The sequence below is a fragment of the Triplophysa rosa genome, linkage group LG2, assembly GCF_024868665.1.
Source record: "Triplophysa rosa linkage group LG2, Trosa_1v2, whole genome shotgun sequence".
NCBI lineage: Eukaryota > Metazoa > Chordata > Actinopteri > Cypriniformes > Nemacheilidae > Triplophysa > Triplophysa rosa.
Window position 1 is genome coordinate 16,166,619 of NC_079891.1, and position 22,059 is coordinate 16,188,677.

General features: G+C 36.4%; 3 protein-coding genes across 3 annotated transcripts in view; 1 reads left to right on the plus strand and 2 right to left on the minus strand.

Annotated features, from left to right (window-relative positions):
- Nucleotides 1–812: 812 nt before the first annotated feature.
- Nucleotides 813–3,343, minus strand: ubb (ubiquitin B). Its single transcript, XM_057357339.1, has 2 exons — nt 3,213–3,343; nt 813–2,397 (listed from the first exon to the last, which is right to left on the minus strand). Exon 2 carries the CDS (start codon nt 2,395–2,397, stop codon nt 1,024–1,026), a length of 1,374 nt encoding a protein of 457 aa, XP_057213322.1. The 5' UTR covers nt 3,213–3,343; the 3' UTR covers nt 813–1,023.
- A 2,341-nt stretch (nt 3,344–5,684) lies between these two features.
- On the plus strand, nt 5,685–7,376 carry cenpv (centromere protein V). Its single transcript, XM_057357511.1, has 5 exons — nt 5,685–6,151; nt 6,331–6,429; nt 6,652–6,721; nt 6,841–6,955; nt 7,104–7,376. Exons 1-5 carry the CDS (start codon nt 6,126–6,128, stop codon nt 7,229–7,231), a joined length of 438 nt encoding a protein of 145 aa, XP_057213494.1. The 5' UTR covers nt 5,685–6,125; the 3' UTR covers nt 7,232–7,376.
- A 596-nt stretch (nt 7,377–7,972) lies between these two features.
- The window catches only part of pigl (phosphatidylinositol glycan anchor biosynthesis, class L), a 34,435-nt gene continuing 20,348 nt past the window's right edge, over nt 7,973–22,059 (minus strand). Inside the window, exons 3-7 of the mRNA XM_057357468.1 lie at nt 18,429–18,519; nt 13,558–13,625; nt 10,375–10,406; nt 8,725–8,858; nt 7,973–8,101 (exon numbers count right to left, since the gene is read on the minus strand). Of these exons, the coding sequence (XP_057213451.1) occupies nt 7,973–8,101; nt 8,725–8,858; nt 10,375–10,406; nt 13,558–13,625; nt 18,429–18,519 (454 nt within the window). The remainder of the gene's footprint in view (nt 8,102–8,724; nt 8,859–10,374; nt 10,407–13,557; nt 13,626–18,428; nt 18,520–22,059) is intronic.

The following is a 22,059-nucleotide window of genomic DNA, read 5'->3' on the forward strand; positions in this document are numbered from 1 at the left end:
AATGCATATTTTCTTCTTTCGGAAATATTTTATCAAAAATAGTATCACTGATGTAGCAGCTGGCAAGAGGAGTGAATAGTGCGTGATACAGTAGAGAACGAGAGTGCAATTTTAACAAAACCAATTAAGTTGGGGAACACTATTTTACGGAGCCCTTGTTAAACATAATATAGGCCTATGTATATTCTATAGTATTTACTATGAATTATAATTACATGTTACTATCCCTACACCACACCCTAATCTTAACCCCATAGAAAGTACATGTATTTAATAATTTTTACTCGGTACCACTTATAATTTACACGGTAACACGGACACCTTATACTAAAGATTTACCTTAAATGGACCAATTTCAAACGATTTAATTTATAGTATTGATTTTTGTACATTCAAACTTATGCAATTGCTACCTGGTTTTGCTTAATTGACATGTGGTTTAACCATATTACCCCTTTTGATTTTTAAGGCCAACTGCTGTTCAAGACGACAGTGTCAACACAAACCATTATTACAATTATACCTTACCCAATTATACCTAACGTTTTAAAAAAAGATTAAGGTATTGACAGTGTGATCCAAGAAACTTTCATTTAACCCATTGCAACTGTAGCCATCATTATTAGTCACTAAAACTTGACTCAATTTCACATGAATTAACCAAACACTTTCAAATTGTTCAACTTGAACCTTCTCAAATTCAAGTACAGTTTACATACTACCTTTAGCATTTTACAATAGGTTTTTGTGAAGTTAAAGTTCTTCACATTAAAGTTAAGTTAATCAAGTCATTCAAAAACACAACGAAACAATTTTAAACTTCAGAGCTTTTATTTGTCATTCTTTTTCCAAGAGTACAAAAAAAAGTGGAAAAGTAATGGGGTTCAGCAATAGTTTAAAATAAGGTTGGTATGGAAAGTATGGTTAAAAAAAAGTGGGGAGTGCACGTGACCAGGGTAGACTGAAAAACCATTATATGGCATTCATTATAATAATAATAAACAGGTAATATGAATATTGTAATTAGATGCCGCCTCTTAGACGCAGCACAAGATGGAGGGTGGATTCTTTCTGGATGTTGTAGTCTGACAGGGTGCGGCCATCTTCCAGCTGTTTGCCGGCAAAGATCAACCTCTGCTGGTCAGGGGGAATGCCTTCTTTGTCCTGGATCTTGGCTTTGACGTTCTCAATGGTGTCGCTTGGCTCAACCTCGAGGGTGATGGTTTTGCCAGTCAGGGTCTTGACGAAGATCTGCATACCTCCCCTGAGTCGCAGCACAAGATGGAGGGTGGACTCTTTCTGGATGTTGTAGTCTGATAGGGTGCGGCCATCTTCCAGCTGTTTGCCGGCAAAGATCAACCTCTGCTGGTCAGGGGGAATGCCCTCTTTGTCCTGGATCTTGGCTTTGACGTTCTCAATGGTGTCGCTTGGCTCAACCTCGAGGGTTATGGTTTTGCCAGTCAGGGTCTTGACGAAGATCTGCATACCTCCCCTGAGTCGCAGCACAAGATGGAGGGTGGACTCTTTCTGGATGTTGTAGTCTGATAGGGTGCGGCCATCTTCCAGCTGTTTGCCGGCAAAGATCAACCTCTGCTGGTCAGGGGGAATGCCCTCTTTGTCCTGGATCTTGGCTTTGACGTTCTCAATGGTGTCGCTTGGCTCAACCTCGAGGGTTATGGTTTTGCCAGTCAGGGTCTTGACGAAGATCTGCATACCTCCCCTGAGTCGCAGCACAAGATGAAGGGTGGACTCTTTCTGGATGTTGTAGTCTGACAGGGTGCGGCCATCTTCCAGCTGTTTGCCGGCAAAGATCAACCTCTGCTGGTCAGGGGGAATGCCCTCTTTGTCCTGGATCTTGGCTTTGACGTTCTCAATGGTGTCGCTTGGCTCAACCTCGAGGGTTATGGTTTTGCCAGTCAGGGTCTTGACGAAGATCTGCATACCTCCCCTGAGTCGCAGCACAAGATGAAGGGTGGACTCTTTCTGGATGTTGTAGTCTGACAGGGTGCGGCCATCTTCCAGCTGTTTGCCGGCAAAGATCAACCTCTGCTGGTCAGGGGGAATGCCCTCTTTGTCCTGGATCTTGGCTTTGACGTTCTCAATGGTGTCGCTTGGCTCAACCTCGAGGGTTATGGTTTTGCCAGTCAGGGTCTTGACGAAGATCTGCATACCTCCCCTGAGTCGCAGCACAAGATGAAGGGTGGACTCTTTCTGGATGTTGTAGTCTGACAGGGTGCGGCCATCTTCCAGCTGTTTGCCGGCAAAGATCAACCTCTGCTGGTCAGGGGGAATGCCCTCTTTGTCCTGGATCTTGGCTTTGACGTTCTCAATGGTATCGCTTGGCTCAACCTCAAGGGTGATGGTTTTGCCCGTCAAGGTCTTGACGAAGATCTGCATCTGTCAATAAATAAAAACAAAAGTAAGTGACTTTGATCATAAGAGGTAATTGTCATGTGTATGCACACTAACAAAACAACTAAAAACAAACTTACTGCAAAATATACATTTAAAATTTTGCTAGAGAAGTAATAATGGGTGTTTTGAACACCTGCTTGCAAACGCCATTTTGGCATGTTGCAGTTAAGCTTGCTACCACCAGATGCGCATAAAATCTCTAAAAGCAAAATTTATATTCATTTTTTGGTATAGTTCGATCTAGACATTTCATTCAAACATAATAGCCTTTTTATTTTCTCAATCGTGTTAACAATACAAGTTTAGATAAAAATGTAATGAAATGGCTTCTGTAGCGGTGTCAAATGAGTAATACGTTACCTAAATGTATTTTAAATAACCGCTTTTTTGGTCAAAAATAAGATTTTGGGAATATCCTAAAACCATTACAGAAGAGATGTACTTTTTTTACTGCGCAACACCAACACCCTTACTCTAACATGGCGGTTTTACAGTAACATCCGGGTTCTTTGTTCACGCAGTACTGTGATTCAGCAAAACTACATTTGGTAAAATAGCACTTCGTATGCGAACAAAATAACTTTACCAGATGACTTAAACATATCAACATACATAAGGTAACATTCTTGTATACCTGTACATTTAAAACTTTTAAAAGCGATTAAACACGGCTTAACTGTCTAGCACCTATTGAATATAACGTTAACGGTAACCCCAAATTCACCTTCCGAATATAACAAAACGCTCAAACCGTAGTTAAGTTTAACGAATCTATTTAAACAGAAAAACATTCTTACCTTTTAAGTTCGCTTGATAACTGTGAAAATTCTTCTGCAATAAAAAGCTCTTCCTCTTTGTGGAAAACTGAAGAAGAACGCCAGTGCTACTGTATTTATACAAACGCAGGATCGTGACGTTTAGGGTACGTCACGTGACAAGACCATTCGCATTTCCAACCCTTTTGTGCTAAAACGTTCAAATATATTTTAAATTAAAATGTATGTATGGGTAATGTATAGCGATAGTTTGTTTTTATCACTTTTTTAAATTATAATAATTGTAAAAAAATGAACAATGGATGTCTCTAGAAAATGCGAGAAAATGGTACACCTTCCCGGCTGTGATTGGCTGGTTAAGTTGTTTGTTGGCTTTGCTATTGGTGATTCAGATCTTTGGAATCTGGGCCAGTCAGGGGACAGTATGGTGCTATGTCATTCATTTAGTTATAGCAACAACTGCAATACACTCTTGTTATACTTATATAAATAATATAATGAAATACCTTTCTGACAATTCTTTAAATCCCCAAACTTCTGCGCCCTGCTTAATGCTATGTGTGTGTGACCATTAGAACATTTTATGACATATTTATTATTTTATTCTTTTTAATCTAATCTCAATAAAAAAAAGCTGCAGATATCATGTCAAGAAAGTTGTCCCAAACTAAGGCCATAACACAAACAGTATAGTGAGTCTCAAAAACAAGTTTTGCTAACAAAAACAATTTCACTATGTCTGTAAAGCAGTGTTTCTATAAAATTAATCATTTGTATTTTAGACTGACTTTCACAGAGTTGTGTGAACCAATACACTTTATATAGAACCAGTGTTGGGTAAGTTACTCTGAAAAAGTAATTAATTACTAGTTAGGCTACTAATTACATATTCAATAGTGTAATTAGATTACTGTACAAATTACTCTCTCCAAAAAGTATTTAGTTACTTATTACTAATTACTTTCTATATCCTACATCAACCTTGATTAGTTAAGTGATTTAAAGATAGACATGAAACGGCTTATTTAATTCATTCAAATAAATAATATTAAACTACATAAAGTAGTATTATTAACTGACCAAAGTATTACAAATGTAAGAATTATACATTAAAGCACGGATTTTAAAGTTAGACTTTGAATTTTGATGTCAATTCCACTATTGCACACACATATTACACAAAGTATTTAGTTTAATTACATCAGAAGTAACTGTAATTAAATTACAGAAAAATAACAGTAATCCCTTACTTTACTTTTTCAAGGGAAAAGTAATTAAATTACAGTAACTAATTACTTAGTAACTAGTTACACCCAACACTGTATAGAATGCAATGTGTGACACAAATGGTCTTGCTCTAAAACATGTTGACCTCAGACATGTTGTCTGCAGCAATGTAGGTCATTCTCTTTGGACAGGCTGACTGTAGCACAACCATTTAGCAGTTCATTCACTACTGGACATCTTGGGTTTACTTGCAAATATAAATGTATGTTATTTTGATCATTATGATTTAACATTTTACTGAATCCACAAGAAATAAAGTACCCTCTGGTATCAAATAACACCTAGATATAAATTAATTTCCAAGGTTTAAATCATATATAGTCTGTGTATATCCTGTACTGTATTTGGTTGATAAGGTGTTAACCTTGCATAATTCTCTTTTGTTGCCATGGCAGATAACATGCCTGCATGAACACAATGAAACTTGAAACAAGATAAACCAGCTCTGTATGCATTGAGGTTAACTTGTTACTGCCTATGATGAGCAACATATCACAGTGGAATTAGGTATCTGTTGTTTTTTTCTGTAAGCTTGATCAGCTGCTAAAAGACTATCCAGATAACCCATCCAAGCAAGTTTTTTAAGGGATAATGTTCTATTTGAAATAAGCTTTTCGTGATATAATATAATAATCATTACTGAATCAAGTATACGTAATCCATTGACTGAGGCTTATCAGGACCAATCCTCGATTTGTTTTTTGACTGATAGCTATGGCCTTGTTTGTGGTTGCATTTCAAGTCGAACACTGAACATGCCCTAATAATGGGGTTTGTCGGAATCTACGCTCATGTTATAAATGTTAGACTTTACCCCATTGCTCTCATAAAGGGAAAATGTCATTTGTAGAGCCTTTTCTGGGAATTATCTTCGTATGACCCGAGCTGCCACATCACCAGACTGAGCTCAAAAGTGCGATTGTCAGAATCATATTTGTTTACCATGCTTTTTCAGAACTGTTTGTGTGTGTGTGTGTGCGTGTACATACACATTTGAGTTTCAAAAGCTCAGCTGGTCAAAATTCCTGTTCCTGTAACTTGAGATATCATCATTATGCAATATAAACAATACAGAATGTAAGAAATAAGCTCACACAAGTCAATAAAAAAGTTTTTATTCATTTATATACATTTATTTATATAAAAAGGTATTTTATAGATACATTATTTTTTATCTTTCTCTATTCAACAAGCAACTTTTAATATATTCTCAACACCAACATAACTCAGTCTGAGAAAACTCAGCTAGTCTTTTTTTTGTGATTTACAGTTTTCTACATAAAGTAAAGATCATCCAACAATAATGTAAAGAGCATTCTGTGAAAATGTAACCTTGCTATCATTAATACTGACTGAGACCATGTTTGAGACTTTAGCCTGGATTTCACAGACTGGGTCATGTCCACTAACGTTTTAACCTTTAACTATATTTCTGTTATGATCTCTCTGGACTGTCAGGTTGCAACAGCTGAGGTGGAACCAGATGAGCTGGCAGAAACATGTGACCCAGCAAGTCAAGAGTGTTTGAGTTGTTTTGCAACCACTGGTGATCATTATCAACAGTCAAGAATGTTCTACAGCGAGTGACTTGGTTTTAAGGTTAAATAAAACCACAGCGCCACAGCTCATAAACTTATAAGAGGTGCTATGGCTTCCTTAACAAAAGACGAAAGGTAAGCTGTGTAACCCTCACGTTCACTGCGGCTATAACGCTTAATCGGATAATAAAAGCACATTGGTTTACCTCGCCGCCCATCTGAAAATAAAAACAGTATCACATGACTATTTAAAACGTACGTTGGTTGTTGAGGTGTGTATTTGTGCTCTCAGTATGCAAATGATACATTTTCAGGGAACGCGATGATCTTGTGAAACACACCGGAGGTTGTCACTGCGGGGCGGTGCGTTTTGAGGTTTACAGTGCCCAAGATTTAAACGTGTTCAATTGCAAGTAAGGGTCGTTATTAACCATCAACGACATAAACATTAGTCCCTTTCACAATTTCCTGTATGTGTGAATGAAACTCACAGTGCTGTAGTCAAAACGTGTGATCACGTGGATTACTTTCAAAGGTCTGCTGTGCCGACTCATTTAAGAAGTGTGAATTTTCTTAACTTTCCCTTTCCTCAGTGATTCATTACATGGCCATTGTTTCTATTTCTTATGTCTCAGTTGCAGTATTTGCACAAAGAAACAGAACAGACACTTCATAGTGCCAAAATCCCAGTTTACCTTGCTGCAGGTATGTATTAAAAAGTATAAAATAATACATACAATATGGAGATCTATAAAATTCATTCGTTTTACAGCAAGGTCTAAATCGTACAGTGAGAAAGTTAATTATTCTGTCTTGTGTCACAGGGATCTGATAACCTAACCACATACACATTTAACACCCACACGGCCAAGCACACATTCTGCAAAACATGTGGTGTCCAAAGTTTCTATACACCACGATCTAACCCTGATGGATTTGGTGAGTTAAATGTTAAGTCAGATTTGATTTTTTTATTTTAAATCTCTGAAGCATTTCCTTGGTGTTTAAAATACACTTTGCATTTTAATGTTGGTTTGCTTTGTTTTATACATTGTGTATGTGTATTCTGTAATGTTTGGCGATACAGGTGTGGCACCCCATTGTTTGGATCCTGGAACAGTGAGAACTGTAACAGTGGAGGAGTTCTGTGGAGAAAATTGGGAGGAAAGCATGGAGAAGCATCAAACTATTAGGAGCATGTCAAAACTAACATAACTGTAACAGTGTATACTTCATTTGAGTTATTTTGTGAGATTTTCATACTGCCATTTCAACCAGGTGACCTAGAATGTGAACTCCTAATTTTTAATAAAACATGAAAATGTATTGCACAGCAATCATGGTCATGTGTTTCATAACATAAATGTATGAAAACAGACTTGTAATTTCACATTCATTTCATCTTTTATTTTTCAAACAGTATTTGTTTCATATTCCTGGTGTGTAACAGGCATAAACGTGTCATTTAACAGATTCTTTCACAAATACGTTTAGTCAGTTTTGAAACCATACTGAACTAGTTTTGGTACAGTGTTTAGTGATCAGTTTAGAACAGTGCTTTAACAAAAAATCTTAACAAAGTACAGTAACAAGACTAACAGAAAATGTAAACAATATCTAGACTCAAACTTTGTCTTGCATCCCCTCCATATTACAAGGCACAAGTATATACAGGATTAGTCATGTTTTGGATTTATTGTGTTGAACTAGACGGAACCGGTCTGGCAAAGTAGCTATCAAATCATTTCAGTCAGCAGTTTATCATTGACAAACACATTTCAATGCTGTCACTATGTCCTAAATGTTATTTTGATCCCACCTATTTTTTAAAAATGTTTTATAGACAAAAAGAGATTGTATGAAGGTGTAAATAAAACAGTAAATAAAACTTTAAAACCTCAGTGCCTGAATTTAGTCCCACGTGAGCAGGAACAGTGCAAAACAAGACTATCTAAACTAGTACATTTTTACATTCTTTGTTTCCACGGCGACAGCCTGGAATGTGTTTATAAACATGTAGCGCGAGAACAGTATGTAGAGCCGGCGGAACCACAGCAGCTGAGAGTGATGGCACAGCATGGCTTTCTGATGAAGGAAGATTGAAAAAAGATAGAATATAACACAGATCCATATTTTCAATTGACGTTTAAGTAGATGACAGTATACAGCTATTTCTATTAGGGTCAATGTACAATAGTTGTCCTCATAATAAAAATGACTAAAAATTACGGACACACAACAGGGCTTAATATGTCACCAGCTGTATTATTTTTGTTCAGGTGCCAGACTGGTAGGGCCTGTTCAGGCTTTAGTAGATCAGAATGACTGCGTCATTTACAGCATTCTCAGCAGGATTAGTTCATGTTTACAGTGCACTGTGCTTATTAAGGTTCAAAGTACACAATCATTTTTTAAGTGGAGATTTTTTCAACATGTATGACTGTTCAATAGAAACCATGTACTTTACTAATAAAAGTAATGAAAATTCTTTATGTTCATAGTTGGGAAAAACAAAAATTTTGGTCAAGGCAGTATATTTAATTAAATAAACTATAATGATGTATAACTTTACAAAGATCGCAAAAAAGACACTTCAGATTTGTTGTGAGGCATAATAGATCACGTCCAACGTGTTTCTAGTTTTAATTCTCAATTTAGAGTTAGGCTAATTCTATCTAATTTGATCTGTTTTCTTTAAAAGCACTCACCTTGGCACGTTTATACTCCTCCCATCCAATGATGCAGCACAAATCAGAGGGGAGGAGCCAGCTGACTGGCAGCTCGAAGACTGACAGGTACTTCCTGAGGAGGCTGATGGTGTGAAGAGAAAAGACCTGGCAACCTGTGGGTTAGAAAGATAAAAGTTCATGGCAAGTCGATTTCGACAATACTTGCAATGAAAAAGAAATAATACAATTTATGACTTAAATAATAAAATCTGTGAGACTGGTTGTAGTACTACAATCAATTTGTTTACATAAAAACCTGATACAGTACATTTGAATACTTCTGTAGTTTTTTATTTAAGATTTGGACATATATTTAATTAAAAAACGAAAAGATTTTTTAATACTATTTAATCCAAAGGGACTAATAATCTGAACAAAGAACAAAGGGAACATTATTTAAAGAAAGAAAGAAAAGAAAAGAAAGAAAAAATTTAAGAAAGAGCTTGTCTGGAGATTTAGCAACTGTGTTATGTAAAACAAGATCTAGAAACAGATGGGAAAACACCGGATTAACCTGGGGCTAACCTGTTTAGTACGAATGACAACGAGATGCACAATTTCCACATTCCTGTACCACAGTTCTGGATAACAATGTCATGTTAAAGGGGTCATATGACACGGCTAAAACGAATATTATCGTTTGTTTTAGATGTAATGAAATGTGTTTACACGATTTAAGGTTCTAAAACGCTGTATTTTCCACATACCGTGCATGTTTGTATCTCCTCTTTGCCCTCTTTTGCTCTTTGCTTTGATTTTTTACAAAGCTCATCGCTCTGAAAAGCGAGGTGTGCTATGATTGACCAGTTAACCAGTGCGTAGTGATTGGTCGAATACTGCAAGCGTATGACAGAAATGTGTCTCTTACCATATTTGGAACATCAGGTTCCAAAGCAATTGTACTGACAGGTACGCCCACCTTACTTGCGTATACATTTGGGCGGTCTTAATCAAATCAAACCACTGATGTAGATTTGTGGGGGTGTGGTTATACGAGGCGTTTCAGGCAGGTCTGCGTGAGCATTCGCTTTTAGATAGAATGCATCTTTTGTTCCGACACTTTAATTTTTGCATTTTTACGTGTCTAATACATGCATGGGCAACTTATAACACACCAAAGACACAGAAAAACACGTATTCGCGCCATATGACCCCTTTAAGTTTTTTTTGTCAGACTTAATAAAGAATGTGTTAACAAAGAGAGCCACTTAGATAACACAAGCACTACAGTTCACAGTTTGTAATTAGTTAGGTGGGGTTTTGTCATATTGTGCATGCTTTCACACACATGGAGATGTGATCTCTGTAAGTGTTCTTAAACCACCATCCCTAATGTGCCTCTAAGCCCATAAAAACAGGTCTCGCCTGGGGGCGCTGTCCTCTTAAGTGCAGTTGTGTCTGTATAATAAATGGTATAATAATGGTTCCTGTTTGGAACCATACAATACCAAAACAACTTGCACGTGCATAATTGAGATACAAAATCTTAGGCGTTCACGTTGATGCACGTCATTAAGCAAACCAGTAGGTGGCGCATTTGGCCTAGAAAACACATTATTGATGCTACCAAAGAGATGTCCAATCAGATGATCATTGAATTAATATTTAACATAATGTAATGAGATTTACCTAAAGGTAGTCTTCCAGAAGAAGCCAGATGACTGTTGCCAAAGACATAAAGGAAAGAACAAAGTATGATGAATGTAACATTCTTATTAGTCACATGAGCTAATAATTAACAAAAAATGCAAAAATGAACCGCAAACACTTGATTCCATTTGCCTTACAACGGCATTCTTGAGTGTACAGCATTACAGATCTGTTTGTTTACTGTATTGTGTTATTAGGGCTGTCACAATATAAGATTTTCACTACAGTTTTCCAGTGTCCAAAATGATTCACAGTTACAATATTATCAGTAATATTAAAAAGAAACATTTTTAAAGAAATAAATGATGCAGTCAAATTCATCTTTGATTTAGTTAATTTTGTGTTCTCTTTTTTTTGGTCAATGAATTACACTCATTATGAACGTAGGGAGGCAGAGAGAGTTTGTAACCATTGTGGCTCTTGAGGCAAAACTTTAAACTAGTGATACATTTTAGGGTTTACGATATGTGTAGAACTAGCATGCTATCGATAATCACAGTTTTTAATATCATGTTTACTGTCAATGCTGGTATATTGTGACACCCTTAATTACTTTATGCATGAACTGTGTATTATATGTTATTTCATAAATAACCAAAAATATGGCACATTAATAATAGTTTTTAAGCAAACTACAAGGCAAATTTCTAGCAAGAAATATCCTTCTTGGTCAATAAACCTAAATTATGATAGTGATTTTTACATAACAAAGTTTTATTTGTCTTGGGTTTTGCTCTCTTTCTGCTAAATTGTCTGTCTTTTAAACACACACACACATCCTGAGGTCTGGGGTTTTTCTCAGATTAGAACTCTAAATCCATATCCAGTTCCTGGAATTCTCTATCATGTCCTGGCTCTCCCGGTCACACCACCTGTGCAGGCCCAGCTCAGCCTGAGATGACCCAGTCCCATCGCCAATTTAACAAACACTGTCTGCCTCCCTCTCTCTCTTGTTTTAATAACAAGATAAAGTTATTTACAATACTCCAAGCCTGGCCCCTAAACCCAATTCTTACACAAACCTGCATGTTAATATTCAATTTAAAGCAAGTTTTGATGAAATTCTGCACATTTATGAGCCCATACAGATTATTTCAATACCACAAAAAATATGAAAAGTGAAATATGAATTGGCTTATTTATTAAATTTAGTTAAATGTTTTACAGCTTAAAACATCATTGCATTAAAATACAGATGTTCAAGACTGGCTCAGTTTCTTACAACCAAGCATTTCTCAATACCCAAACATAGCCGTCATTATCAGCCGTTGTTTGCATGTCTCCATCATTAGTATTGATTGAAATTAAACTTTGAAGCTTTCTAAAGAAATAGTAAACATTCCTATAGCCTCACACTCGGTGGACTTGATGTTGAATTTGACTTGAACAACAAAATTTCTGACCCAAGGCTGGGTTTTCCCTCCTAAAATGATTTTGTGTTTTGGTCTGTGTAATGTGAGTAAGTGTTGTGTAGCAGTGGTACATCTAGAAGTGTTCTGTGATGTAAAAATATAATTTGTGTGGTTTGTTTAAAAGAGTATGTATACTGTATCTGAATGTCTTACTTGCTTATGTTAACGTTGGTCTAGATTCGGTGTAAAAATGGACAAATGTGCTTAAGGTTAACTTAAGGTTCTTAATTTTTACATGTACCGTTATAGCATATGTCTTTGCTCTGTAAATGCTATGCTAGCAAATAAGATCATCAGGAAGTACTTTTCTTTGACTGAATTAATCGTTTGAATTAAAACCCAGTCAGAAGTTTGTGCCTTTATATTATAAAAGGCGGAGGTAAGAGAGGTAAACAACTGCATGAGTTAAGCAACAACACAGAAATACATTACCACATACAGTGATGCCGACTCAGCAAGAAATGTGTTACGTTGTCTAAACTTGTTTGAATTTGACTATGAATTTCCTGCTCTGACAGGTTTTACCAATATAGCCAAGTTGTTTACCAGCAAAATCATGTTCAACTTGGTTGACCCAGATTGGAGACCACCATCCAAAACACAACAAACATCCTGTTTCAATTCAGGATATTGAAGCCATTTCCCTTTTTATCTATCCCCTCAGTAACACAAATGATACAGTAAGTATTGTTTAAAAGTAAGATCACAACAGTATAAAAGCAAAAGCAGGCCTACCTTCATAAAGCCTTGTATTGTTATGCTACCATTAGCTATTATAACTAATGGTTTATATGGGGCAAACCTATTAAAGGGATGGTTCACCCAAAAATGGTGAACATGACAAAAATTTCTGTCATGAATTACTCAACCTCAAGTTGTTCCGAACCTAATTTCTTTGTTCTGTTAAACACAAAGAAAGATATTTAGGAAAATGTTGGCAACTATTTCTGAGGCACCATTGTATACCATAGTAGAAAATATTAAAATGGTAGTCAAAGGTGCCAGAAAACGGTTTGTTTTCCTAAATTCTTCAAAATATCTCATTTTGTGTTCAACAGAAGAACAAAGAAAGTTATACAGGTTTGGGACAACTTGAAGGTGAGTAATCTCTGACAAAATTTTCATTGGGCGAACTATCCCTTTAAAGGGATATTTCACAGGCAAATCAAAATGTCTGAATATGACTTTCTTCTTGAAGAATAATGCAGTCAGAGTTATAATACCACGTATCATTTTACTTCCAAGCTGTAGAATGGGAGTGAATGGGTGTCGACTTTTTGAAGCTCCAAAAAGTGCATCCATCGATCAAAGAACAGCTCGACCTGGCTCCATGGTCTTAACAAAGGTCTTCTGAAGCGACTCGCTTGCGTTTGTTTTGGAGAAATATCCATACTGACAGCGCTTTTAACGTTGATGTCTAGCTTCCGTTATCCCTCAAATGCGCGTGAACCAGAGGCCTGTTTTTCCAGCAAATGACGGTGACGAAAGCTCCCACGCAGAGGAGATGGGATCCTGGAGTAAAACGAAAACTGGCGCGTTCGTCAATGGAACTTACGACATGTCTGCGTTATTTGCAGGAAAAACAAGCCTCAGGTTCACGCGCATTCGAGGGATAACGGAAGCTAGACATCAACGTTAATAGCGCACAATTTTGATTTGCCTGTGAAATATCCCTTTAAAACATAAATCTATTAGCATCCTGTTGTTGACAAGTTCATTTCTGCAATATATGACATCATTATGCAGGTACCTGAGGGCCTTGTAGATGACAGTATGATTGGCATGTCCACTTACACCTCTTCCATCAAATGTTAGGACCTGCGGACACACACCATAAACCAGAGGTAGATAAATACACAGTCAACATGAGACCACATGAGGCCTCTGAAGTTATCAAGTAGCTATAAATAACTAGGTACACAATGTCTCAGCCATTCTACAACAATTTAGTACAATAAGAAGAATAGCATTTCATATACAGTATTTGTTTAAAAATGGTAAAAATGGGTTTCAGGCAGTTAGTTACACCAACAAAGGCCTTTAAAGGGATAGTTAACCCAAAAATGAACACGCAATTCTTCATGAATTTCTCACTCTCTAAACCCATTTCTTTGTTTGGTTGAATGCAAAGAAAGATATTTGGAAGAATGTTAGCATCTGACATTTCTGGGACATCATTGACTACCCTATAGAAAAATTAAAACGGTAGTCAAAGGTCCCCCAGAACTTTTTGCTTTCCTTTTGTGTTAAACAGAACAAAAAATATATAATTATTTTTCCTACTATGGTAGTCAATGATGCCCCAGAAATCTCAGTTGCTAACATTCTTCCAAATATCTTTCTTTGTGTTCAACCAAACAAAGAAATGTATACAGGTTTGGAACAACTTAACCCTCCTATTATTCTATATTTTTAGCAACACTTTTAATGTGTGGGGTCATTTTGACACCAAACACTTCAATATATACAAAATTGCTTAAAAATAAAGTTTTATGTTTTGTTATTTATTTACTTACAATTAACCTACTTAATATTTTAAAAGTATTAAGAAAAAACACAGCTTTTTCATAATTTCTTAATATTTATATAATTTTTTTCTACATTTAACTTGTTTTGTTTACCTAGAAAAACAGCATTTTGCACCACATGAATTTATAGAATATTTAGCATAATATTAACATTTATTACATTTGTTTTTTTCAAAGGGTAAATGCATTTGAGCTATTAAATTGTTTTTACTGTATCTACAGTATACATTTTTTCATACACAGTACGTGTTCCCTGGCTTTTGAACCAATGACATTTGCACTGCTAATGCATTACCAACTGAGCTACAGACACACTTCTGTATATAGGATATACATACTGTATGTATAGATATACACACACAAAAAACAACATTCAACAGCTTCAAAAGTTTTCCTGTTACTCAGTTGATAGATGCATCGGTCATGGGTCCCATACACTGCAGTATACCCTGTTCACTGCCAGTCATTTTGAATAAAAAGATCCACCAAAATGCAAAATTGTAAATGTAAACTGAACACTAAATACAATTTCACAATAGTTAGTACTTTTTTTGCTACTGTGTGTGTGTGTTCATGTTTGTATATCCCGGTGGGGACCTAAACCTGAATGCACACCAACACATGGGGACTCGTGTCACCGTGGGGACCAAAATTGAGGTCCCCATGGGCAAAAAAGCTTATAAATTGTACAGAACAATATTTTTTACAAATCTAAAAATGCAAAAAGTGTTCTATGATCTTTAGGTTTAGGGATAGGGTTAGGGGATAGAATATACAGTTTGTACAGTATAAAAAACATTACGCCTATGGACTGTCCCCACGGGGATAGTCAACCAAAGTGTCAAAATGACCCCAAACATCAACGATAAGGTTAAAATTTGTACACACATTCTGAAAACTCTGTAACATAAGATGAACATGTCTATGAATTATTTGAATGAAATTAGAAAAAGTCAGAAAGAATCAAGTTTTAAATATATATTTAGCATATTAAAAAAAATGTAAAAGTAGCTTTGGGGTCAATTTGACCCCAAACATAACAGGAGAGTTAAATGCGAATAAATGACAGGGCCCGGTTGCATAAAGCACCTTAAGTTTTTCCCTTAAGTATGACACTTAAGGGGTGATTTTCCTTTACCAAAGACAATAGGAGAATAACTTTATGTAAGTAAAACTTAAGGTATACTTAAGGACACACTTAAGGGAAAATTACACTTAAGGTGCTTTATGCAACCGGGCCCAGAATTTTTATTTTGCGTGAACTATCCCTTTAATCATGACTATGTTTACTAAATTTTGTTTAATGTATCCCACAGAACAGAATCTAGAATGCAAAAATTTGAATTTGTGTTTGTCTTTTCTCCCTACACTCTTTCTAGTTCCTACCCACTGAAGAACAGGGTGAAAAGGTTGAAAAAAAGACAATATACAAACTAAAGAACAGAACTAGTCATTTGAGGACTCAGCAGTTTAGATGGTGACGGGTATTGCCAGGACTTTGCGGAAACATCTAACTCTCATATCACCAGATGAGAGATTTTGTCTTTGGAAACGGGTGGTTTTATAAACTGCTGCAGCTCAAAAGTGCCAAGGGTGGAGGAAAATATGGTTGACAAAATAATATGTTGTAGCAGGTATGTAGATTGTTGCCAAAGATAATGAGGTGAATGAGTCAGCTTAGAGGAGCACATCAGCATATCATTGAAGAGGAACTCCAAACATTGTGAACAGCACAGAGAAAGATTAAAAGAGAGAGACTTATTTGTCTATAAGGAGACCAATGGAAAAACATGCTTGAACACTTTGATCACTCGACAATGAAAACATTCAATGAACTTTATTAAACTGGGGGGAAAAATCCTTGCAATTTAAAAAGAATCAATGTAATTAAAAGAACAGTTCATCTTAAAATGAAAATTCTGTCATTATTTACACGCCCTTTTATAATTTCAAACCTGTATGACTTCCTTTCTTCAGCAGAACACAAAAGAAGATATTCTGAAGAATATTGGTAACAGAAAATCATTGGTCCCCATTGACGGCCATTGGTTTTGTGTCCATACAATAAAAGTCAATGGGGATCAACGATATTTGGTTACCAACATTTTTCAAAATATTTTCTTTTGTGTTTCACAGAAGAAAGAAACTCTCAGGGTGTAAATGATGACACAATTTTCAGTTTGAAGGTGAACTATTCCTTTAATCCTTTTCAACAAATAATAATTGAATTGAGATAAAAAGGCTAAAATAAACTTCTGTTTTACAAAATAACACATTTAAACTGACTGCACACAAAGAAATTGAGAAAATGTAAAAAATGATTAAAAACGGATGTTTTGTGGATTAAACAGAGATGGCGATAGAGAGGCAAAAGTTACAGACTGCAGCTTTTAATCTTTAAATCTAAATTTACTCTTTCCCACAAACACATCTCACATAATAAATTCACATCTGTATAAACCAAAAGAGCATATTTGTCCACAAATCATCCCATAATCCCTCTCTCTTTGTAGCCCTGCTCTTTGTGTTTTGGTCAATAGGAGCAAAAGTGGATGACGGTAAAAACAGGTGTAAACAGGGTGTGGAACATTGTGAGCATGTCCACTTTCGACCACTTCGAAAGGTAGTCGAAAACGCATTTGACCGGATTGTGTTCAAGGTGTTGACGCATATGTGGTTGAAGGTTGTGAGAGAACGGTGACGCATACAAGATGGCTACCTCTTTTCTCCCAGTCATTTGAAAGCCAAAGTCAAATTAAAGTGTAATTTAATATCATAATATCAGTATTTCCATGGCCACCACTGCCTGGCTTTTAACATAAAATAAAAAAAATCTAACATAAAATTAAGGGTGTAGTGAAACTGTGCAGATCCATTGGCTTTAGTATGTATTAGTGATGTTGTGGTTGAAGTCAGACTTGTGTGCAGTCTGGCCGTCGGGGTGAAGGGAAAGTGACTGCTCTTTGATCATACATATATTGATAATAGTTGATAAGAACATTGAAACAATAGAGGTAAAGCAAGCTACGTTGCATGAGATTGAATATTTTTATTTGGCTTGGTTATGCTAGTCTTCTTTGCTTGGCTCTCCTATGAATTTTAATGGCATGTGCGGGAGAGACAGTGAGAAGAACATTAAACAGTATATGTCAGAAAAAAACACAAGGTGAAAGAGAACAAAGTTAGTTCTAATCTTGATTTCAAATTCTTTTTGGGATATTTTCTGGAAGCCCTTAGTGTGGGCTGATAAATATCTCTATTTGGGCTTGCCAACAATGGCCCTGGGGAACCACATGAGTCTGCTTTAGCTGGGTTCAGCGGTATTATGGGACATTACGGCATGTGTAATTATGGCTAAATAGAGAGGGCCAATGACAGGTTGGTCTGAGTAAATTAATCATTCAGATATGGTCTCACTAAGGCAACCTTATGAGAAAGTTACATGCTTTCATGATTGTCAAGAAAATGTTTTGATGAAGTTAAAACTGAAAGTTTACCTTATACAAAATTGTACTTGAGGACCTTCTATTCAGATTGTACTGTTGTGTATATATAAAGACTCCAAGACATATTTCTACATTTTTATTTGGAGATAAGTAAAAACTAACTGTCAGTGAAACACTCACTTTCAACCTCTCCTGAGAATTATTGTATATTTATTTTTTGACCATCCCTAATGTTCATCTTACAACCCAGAGATGGATACTTGAGTCTTCTACTCAGACTCTCAAAATGACTTGAGACTTGAGTAGATTTGGCTTTGAAAGACTTGAATTAAAGAATTGAATTAGACTGACATGTAAACGCATCTTCTGCAACCCTGTGCTCCTCTATCTGTCTGTGGCTAAATGTGGTTTTATACTCGATTAATTATTAACGAGTGGTTTGTGCACTTTTGTAGATTTAAAAATGGTCTCTCATTGGCCTTAACTGCAAAACTATGTACCAATGTCATGTCGGACTGTTTTGACAGGTCTTTCAACCTGCGAAGGAGTTCTAGAGAAATTCCTGAAGGTTTAGGTCACAGGAATACATCACATGGGGTGAATCCTAAATGTCCCTTTTGTACATAAACAATTTAGAGGTTTCCTACCAGGCTGATGGTGTAGTTTTTTATATGTTTGAGGATCAGAGAGGAGATCAGAGCAGTGCTCCACTGGACCGTCGGGTCATCTGGAAGCTCTCTGCAGGTAGAAGATAAAAAAACATAATGTTAGAGTCTTACTACATTTATGTTTGACAGACTCAGGATGGAAGACAGTGAGAAACAGCATTGGAGTAGCGTCCATGTCAACATACTGGTTGTCACTATATTAGGGTGTTATGGTTGTGACGACACATTTTGTGGCTGGTAAGTGGTTCAGTTCATTACAAACTTTTGTTTGATAAAAATGTCTTTAAAATCAGCCAGTAAGAGCACAGAATGGGAAATCTATTTTTGTTTAAAAAAGGTGCCGTTCTTTGGCTGCGTTAGTTTTGCCTTTTTATATTGGACCTAAGTTGGATAATAAAACAAGCAGATTGACTAGGAGACATTTGCAAGCAGGACTTCAAAGGACGTTTCATAGAAGTGTTTGTGCGCACGCACACGTATGTTTTATTATCTCCGTGGGGACAGTCCATAGGCATAATGAGTTGTGTACTGTACAAACTGTATATTTTATCCCCTACCCCCAACCCTAAAGATCGTAGAAAAAAAATTGCATTATTGGATTTTTAAAAATTATAGTTCTGTACAATTTATAAGCTTTTGTGCCCGTGGGGACCTCAATTTTGGTCCCCACAGTGACACGGGTCCCCATGAGTTGGTGCGCATTCAGGTTTAGGTCCCCACTAACATATAAAAACCAACTCCACACAATATCAGTGTATTACACAGAACAGCTTTCACAGCCAATGTTAAAGTCATGGAAGCTGTTATTTGACCGTTGGTTATCTTAGAATGTGTGTAGCGGAATTCGTATAACCAGCTGTAGGACTGTGATGAAAGTGAAAGTAATTAATTGCGCAGCTCAGTCAAATGTTTACAATCTCTGATAACCAAACACTACTCCAGTGGCTCTTCCTCTTCTCTAAGAAAGGCCTCGCCCCTTTTTTGGCGTATTCCTTTGGAAAGTAAAGGCCTGTAGTCCGATTCCAGCCGTTCTCTGTAGTCCTTGAAAAGCGAATTCTGTTAAAGACAATATCTCACTTGGCATTGAACTTTGAGCTTTATAATTTTGCAGATATTATTTATGCTCTAACAGCAACATTACACACTAACTAAAGTTTGAAAATTGGCATCACAGGGAACGGTACCTTTAAAAAGCATCTCAGGGTGAAACGCCAAGAAGCTTCTTGATAAAATGGCAAGAAAACATTTCTACAAATTCTAGGCAAAAGGTGACTACACTGAAGATACTAAAATAAACCTGTTTTTCTTTTTTGTTTTCGATATTTTAATCACAACATAATTCTCATAGTCACCTTATTATTGTACATCACATGACGAAAATGTTTCTCATGATCTTACAAATCTTTTAAAACCTTAAGGTGTATGTTTCAATGTTTGAACACACACACACACACACACACACACACACACACACGCACACGCACACGCACACAGAGTGCTACAACAAAACAGCAAGGTCATGGAAGGGCCGGGTTTGGCTTAAGATCTGCAGTGGTAAGTGAGAGTCTCTGATTTACTGCCACAGTCTCACACAGTTCAGCTGGAACGCATCTCACAGTCCTCTCTAAACTTTGGGATCAAAGGTCATCCGGGCTTTTCCCTTCCATTCAACTAGAACAGGGGTCGGCAACCCATGGCTCTCGAGCCACATGTGGCTCTTCTGTCCCCCTGCTGCGGTTCCCTGCAGTCTTTATAAGGCCCTGTTTATGCCAGATATTAAGATGCGTTTTGGTCGTTCAGATCACAAGTGGATGAAAGAGGCACATACCCGTTTACACCTGCTGCTTTAATCCGTCTATTTTGTCTACTTTTGACCACTTCTGTCCTGATTTCTTCAAGAAATATCTGAAAAAGCATACACATTTACCCAGCCATACACCCTGATGATTCTTTTCCAGATATTTTATTTGAATAGACGAAATAAGTGCAAGCAATGTGCATATGAGTGAGACCGGAGATGACAGAAAAAACATAAAACCGCTGCTCTCTGTATTTCTGTTTGACAGATGTGAGACAGCACCGAACACTGTATGCCTGTGTTAGAAATGGAATGGTGAGAAAAAATTCTGCTTGGTACGTTTTTCGTCTTTAAACCAAACTTTTAGGTCTTAAGCCGGCATAGTTTAAATCCTGTCTGGCTAGCGTGCTTCTCATAATTTTTACGCATGATGTCCGTATGCGGAGAGGCGGTCTCTTGTGGCTGTTCATCAAATGCTGCAAAAACAAAAATTCACAGAAAAAAGCTGACGTATAACTAAAGCAGCGTGTGCAATACCTCCACGCTACTCTCCTATTGCCAAGCAACACTCCCACTTCTTGCCAGGGACAAAAATTTATAAATTGCTAACATCTAAATATAATAAAAATCGCACTATATTGACACATAGTGGTGCAACTGGGTAACTACTACCTTACATGCATAACAACCTGTGTTATAGGAATTTAAAGGTTACATATATTTTGCGGCTCCAGACAAATATTATTTGGTGGGAGAGGGCCCAAAATGGCTCTTTTGGTCGCAAAGGTTGCCGACTCCTGAACTAGAAATACAGCTTAGGGAAAACAAGGGCTATGCATCATTCTCGCTCTTTCTCACACACTTTTTTTATTTGTACACTCCACATAGCTGTGTAATGTATTGGGGGTCAAATAAAGCTGCTTTCTCTGTGGCCTGTTTTGTGCGTTTTCTTTAATCAAACATCTTCAAACATTGACGATACAGAAAGATAAAGAGTCCCATCCCATAATTAGTGATGCATGGAAATTTCGGCTGCCGAAAATTTTCGGCCAAAAATGACATTATCGGTGTCGGCCGAATGAAAAAAATAGGCCGAAATATCTGGCCTCACTCGTATGGAGGACTAAACCTGCAAAAATTATAAATAAATAAATATATATATATATAAATAAATAAATATATAAACGAATAAATGTAATAATATGAAAATAAATAAAGGAATGAATGGTTTGATAAAACAAAATAATTCGTTTTAGCTATTATTGATCTTAGCTTTAACTTTTCTTTTCATTTTTTAAATTGATTTTTTATTTTTTGTGTCCATTTTTTATTTTTTGTGTCCATTTTTTAATTATTTTTAATTATTATTATTTTTTATTTTTAGATTATTTTATTTATCATTTCCTTTTATTTTTACATTTATTTATACGTTTATTTATTTATTATCGCATGTATTTATTTCCACTTTTATTTATTTATTCTTGTATTTATTCTTACTTTTCTGTGTCTTGTATGATAATTAGATGGGTTGGTCTTGCCTACTATTGGTTCAGCGTAGATTGAAGCGTTTGATCGATTACTCTTGACTTGTTTTGGACTAACGTCACGTCACTCACTGATCGTTTGCTTCGTGTATAACGTTAAGTAACTATGGCGGGCGCACAATTAGCTAGAGAGTTACAGCATTTAGCCAATGAAGTCGATAACCATGCATCAAATGACTGTGTGTCATTTAGATTAGGTGCACTTATTGATGATTTATTACAGATTGACGGCGAGATAAATGACAAAGTTCTTCAAAATCTGTGCGAG

What these genes read in the sequence shown, in the direction of transcription:
- ubb (XM_057357339.1), bottom strand. Translation starts at nt 2,397, where the DNA reads ATGCAGATCTTCGTCAAGACCTTGACGGGCAAAACCATCACCCTTGAG.
- cenpv (XM_057357511.1), top strand. Translation starts at nt 6,126, where the DNA reads ATGGCTTCCTTAACAAAAGACGAAAG. An exon ending in CCCAGTTTACCTTGCTGCAG is followed by an intron (nt 6,722 to 6,840) that starts GTATGTATTAAA and finishes CTTGTGTCACAG; the next exon opens with GGATCTGATAACCTAACCAC. An exon ending in ATCTAACCCTGATGGATTTG is followed by an intron (nt 6,956 to 7,103) that starts GTGAGTTAAATG and finishes TTGGCGATACAG; the next exon opens with GTGTGGCACCCCATTGTTTG.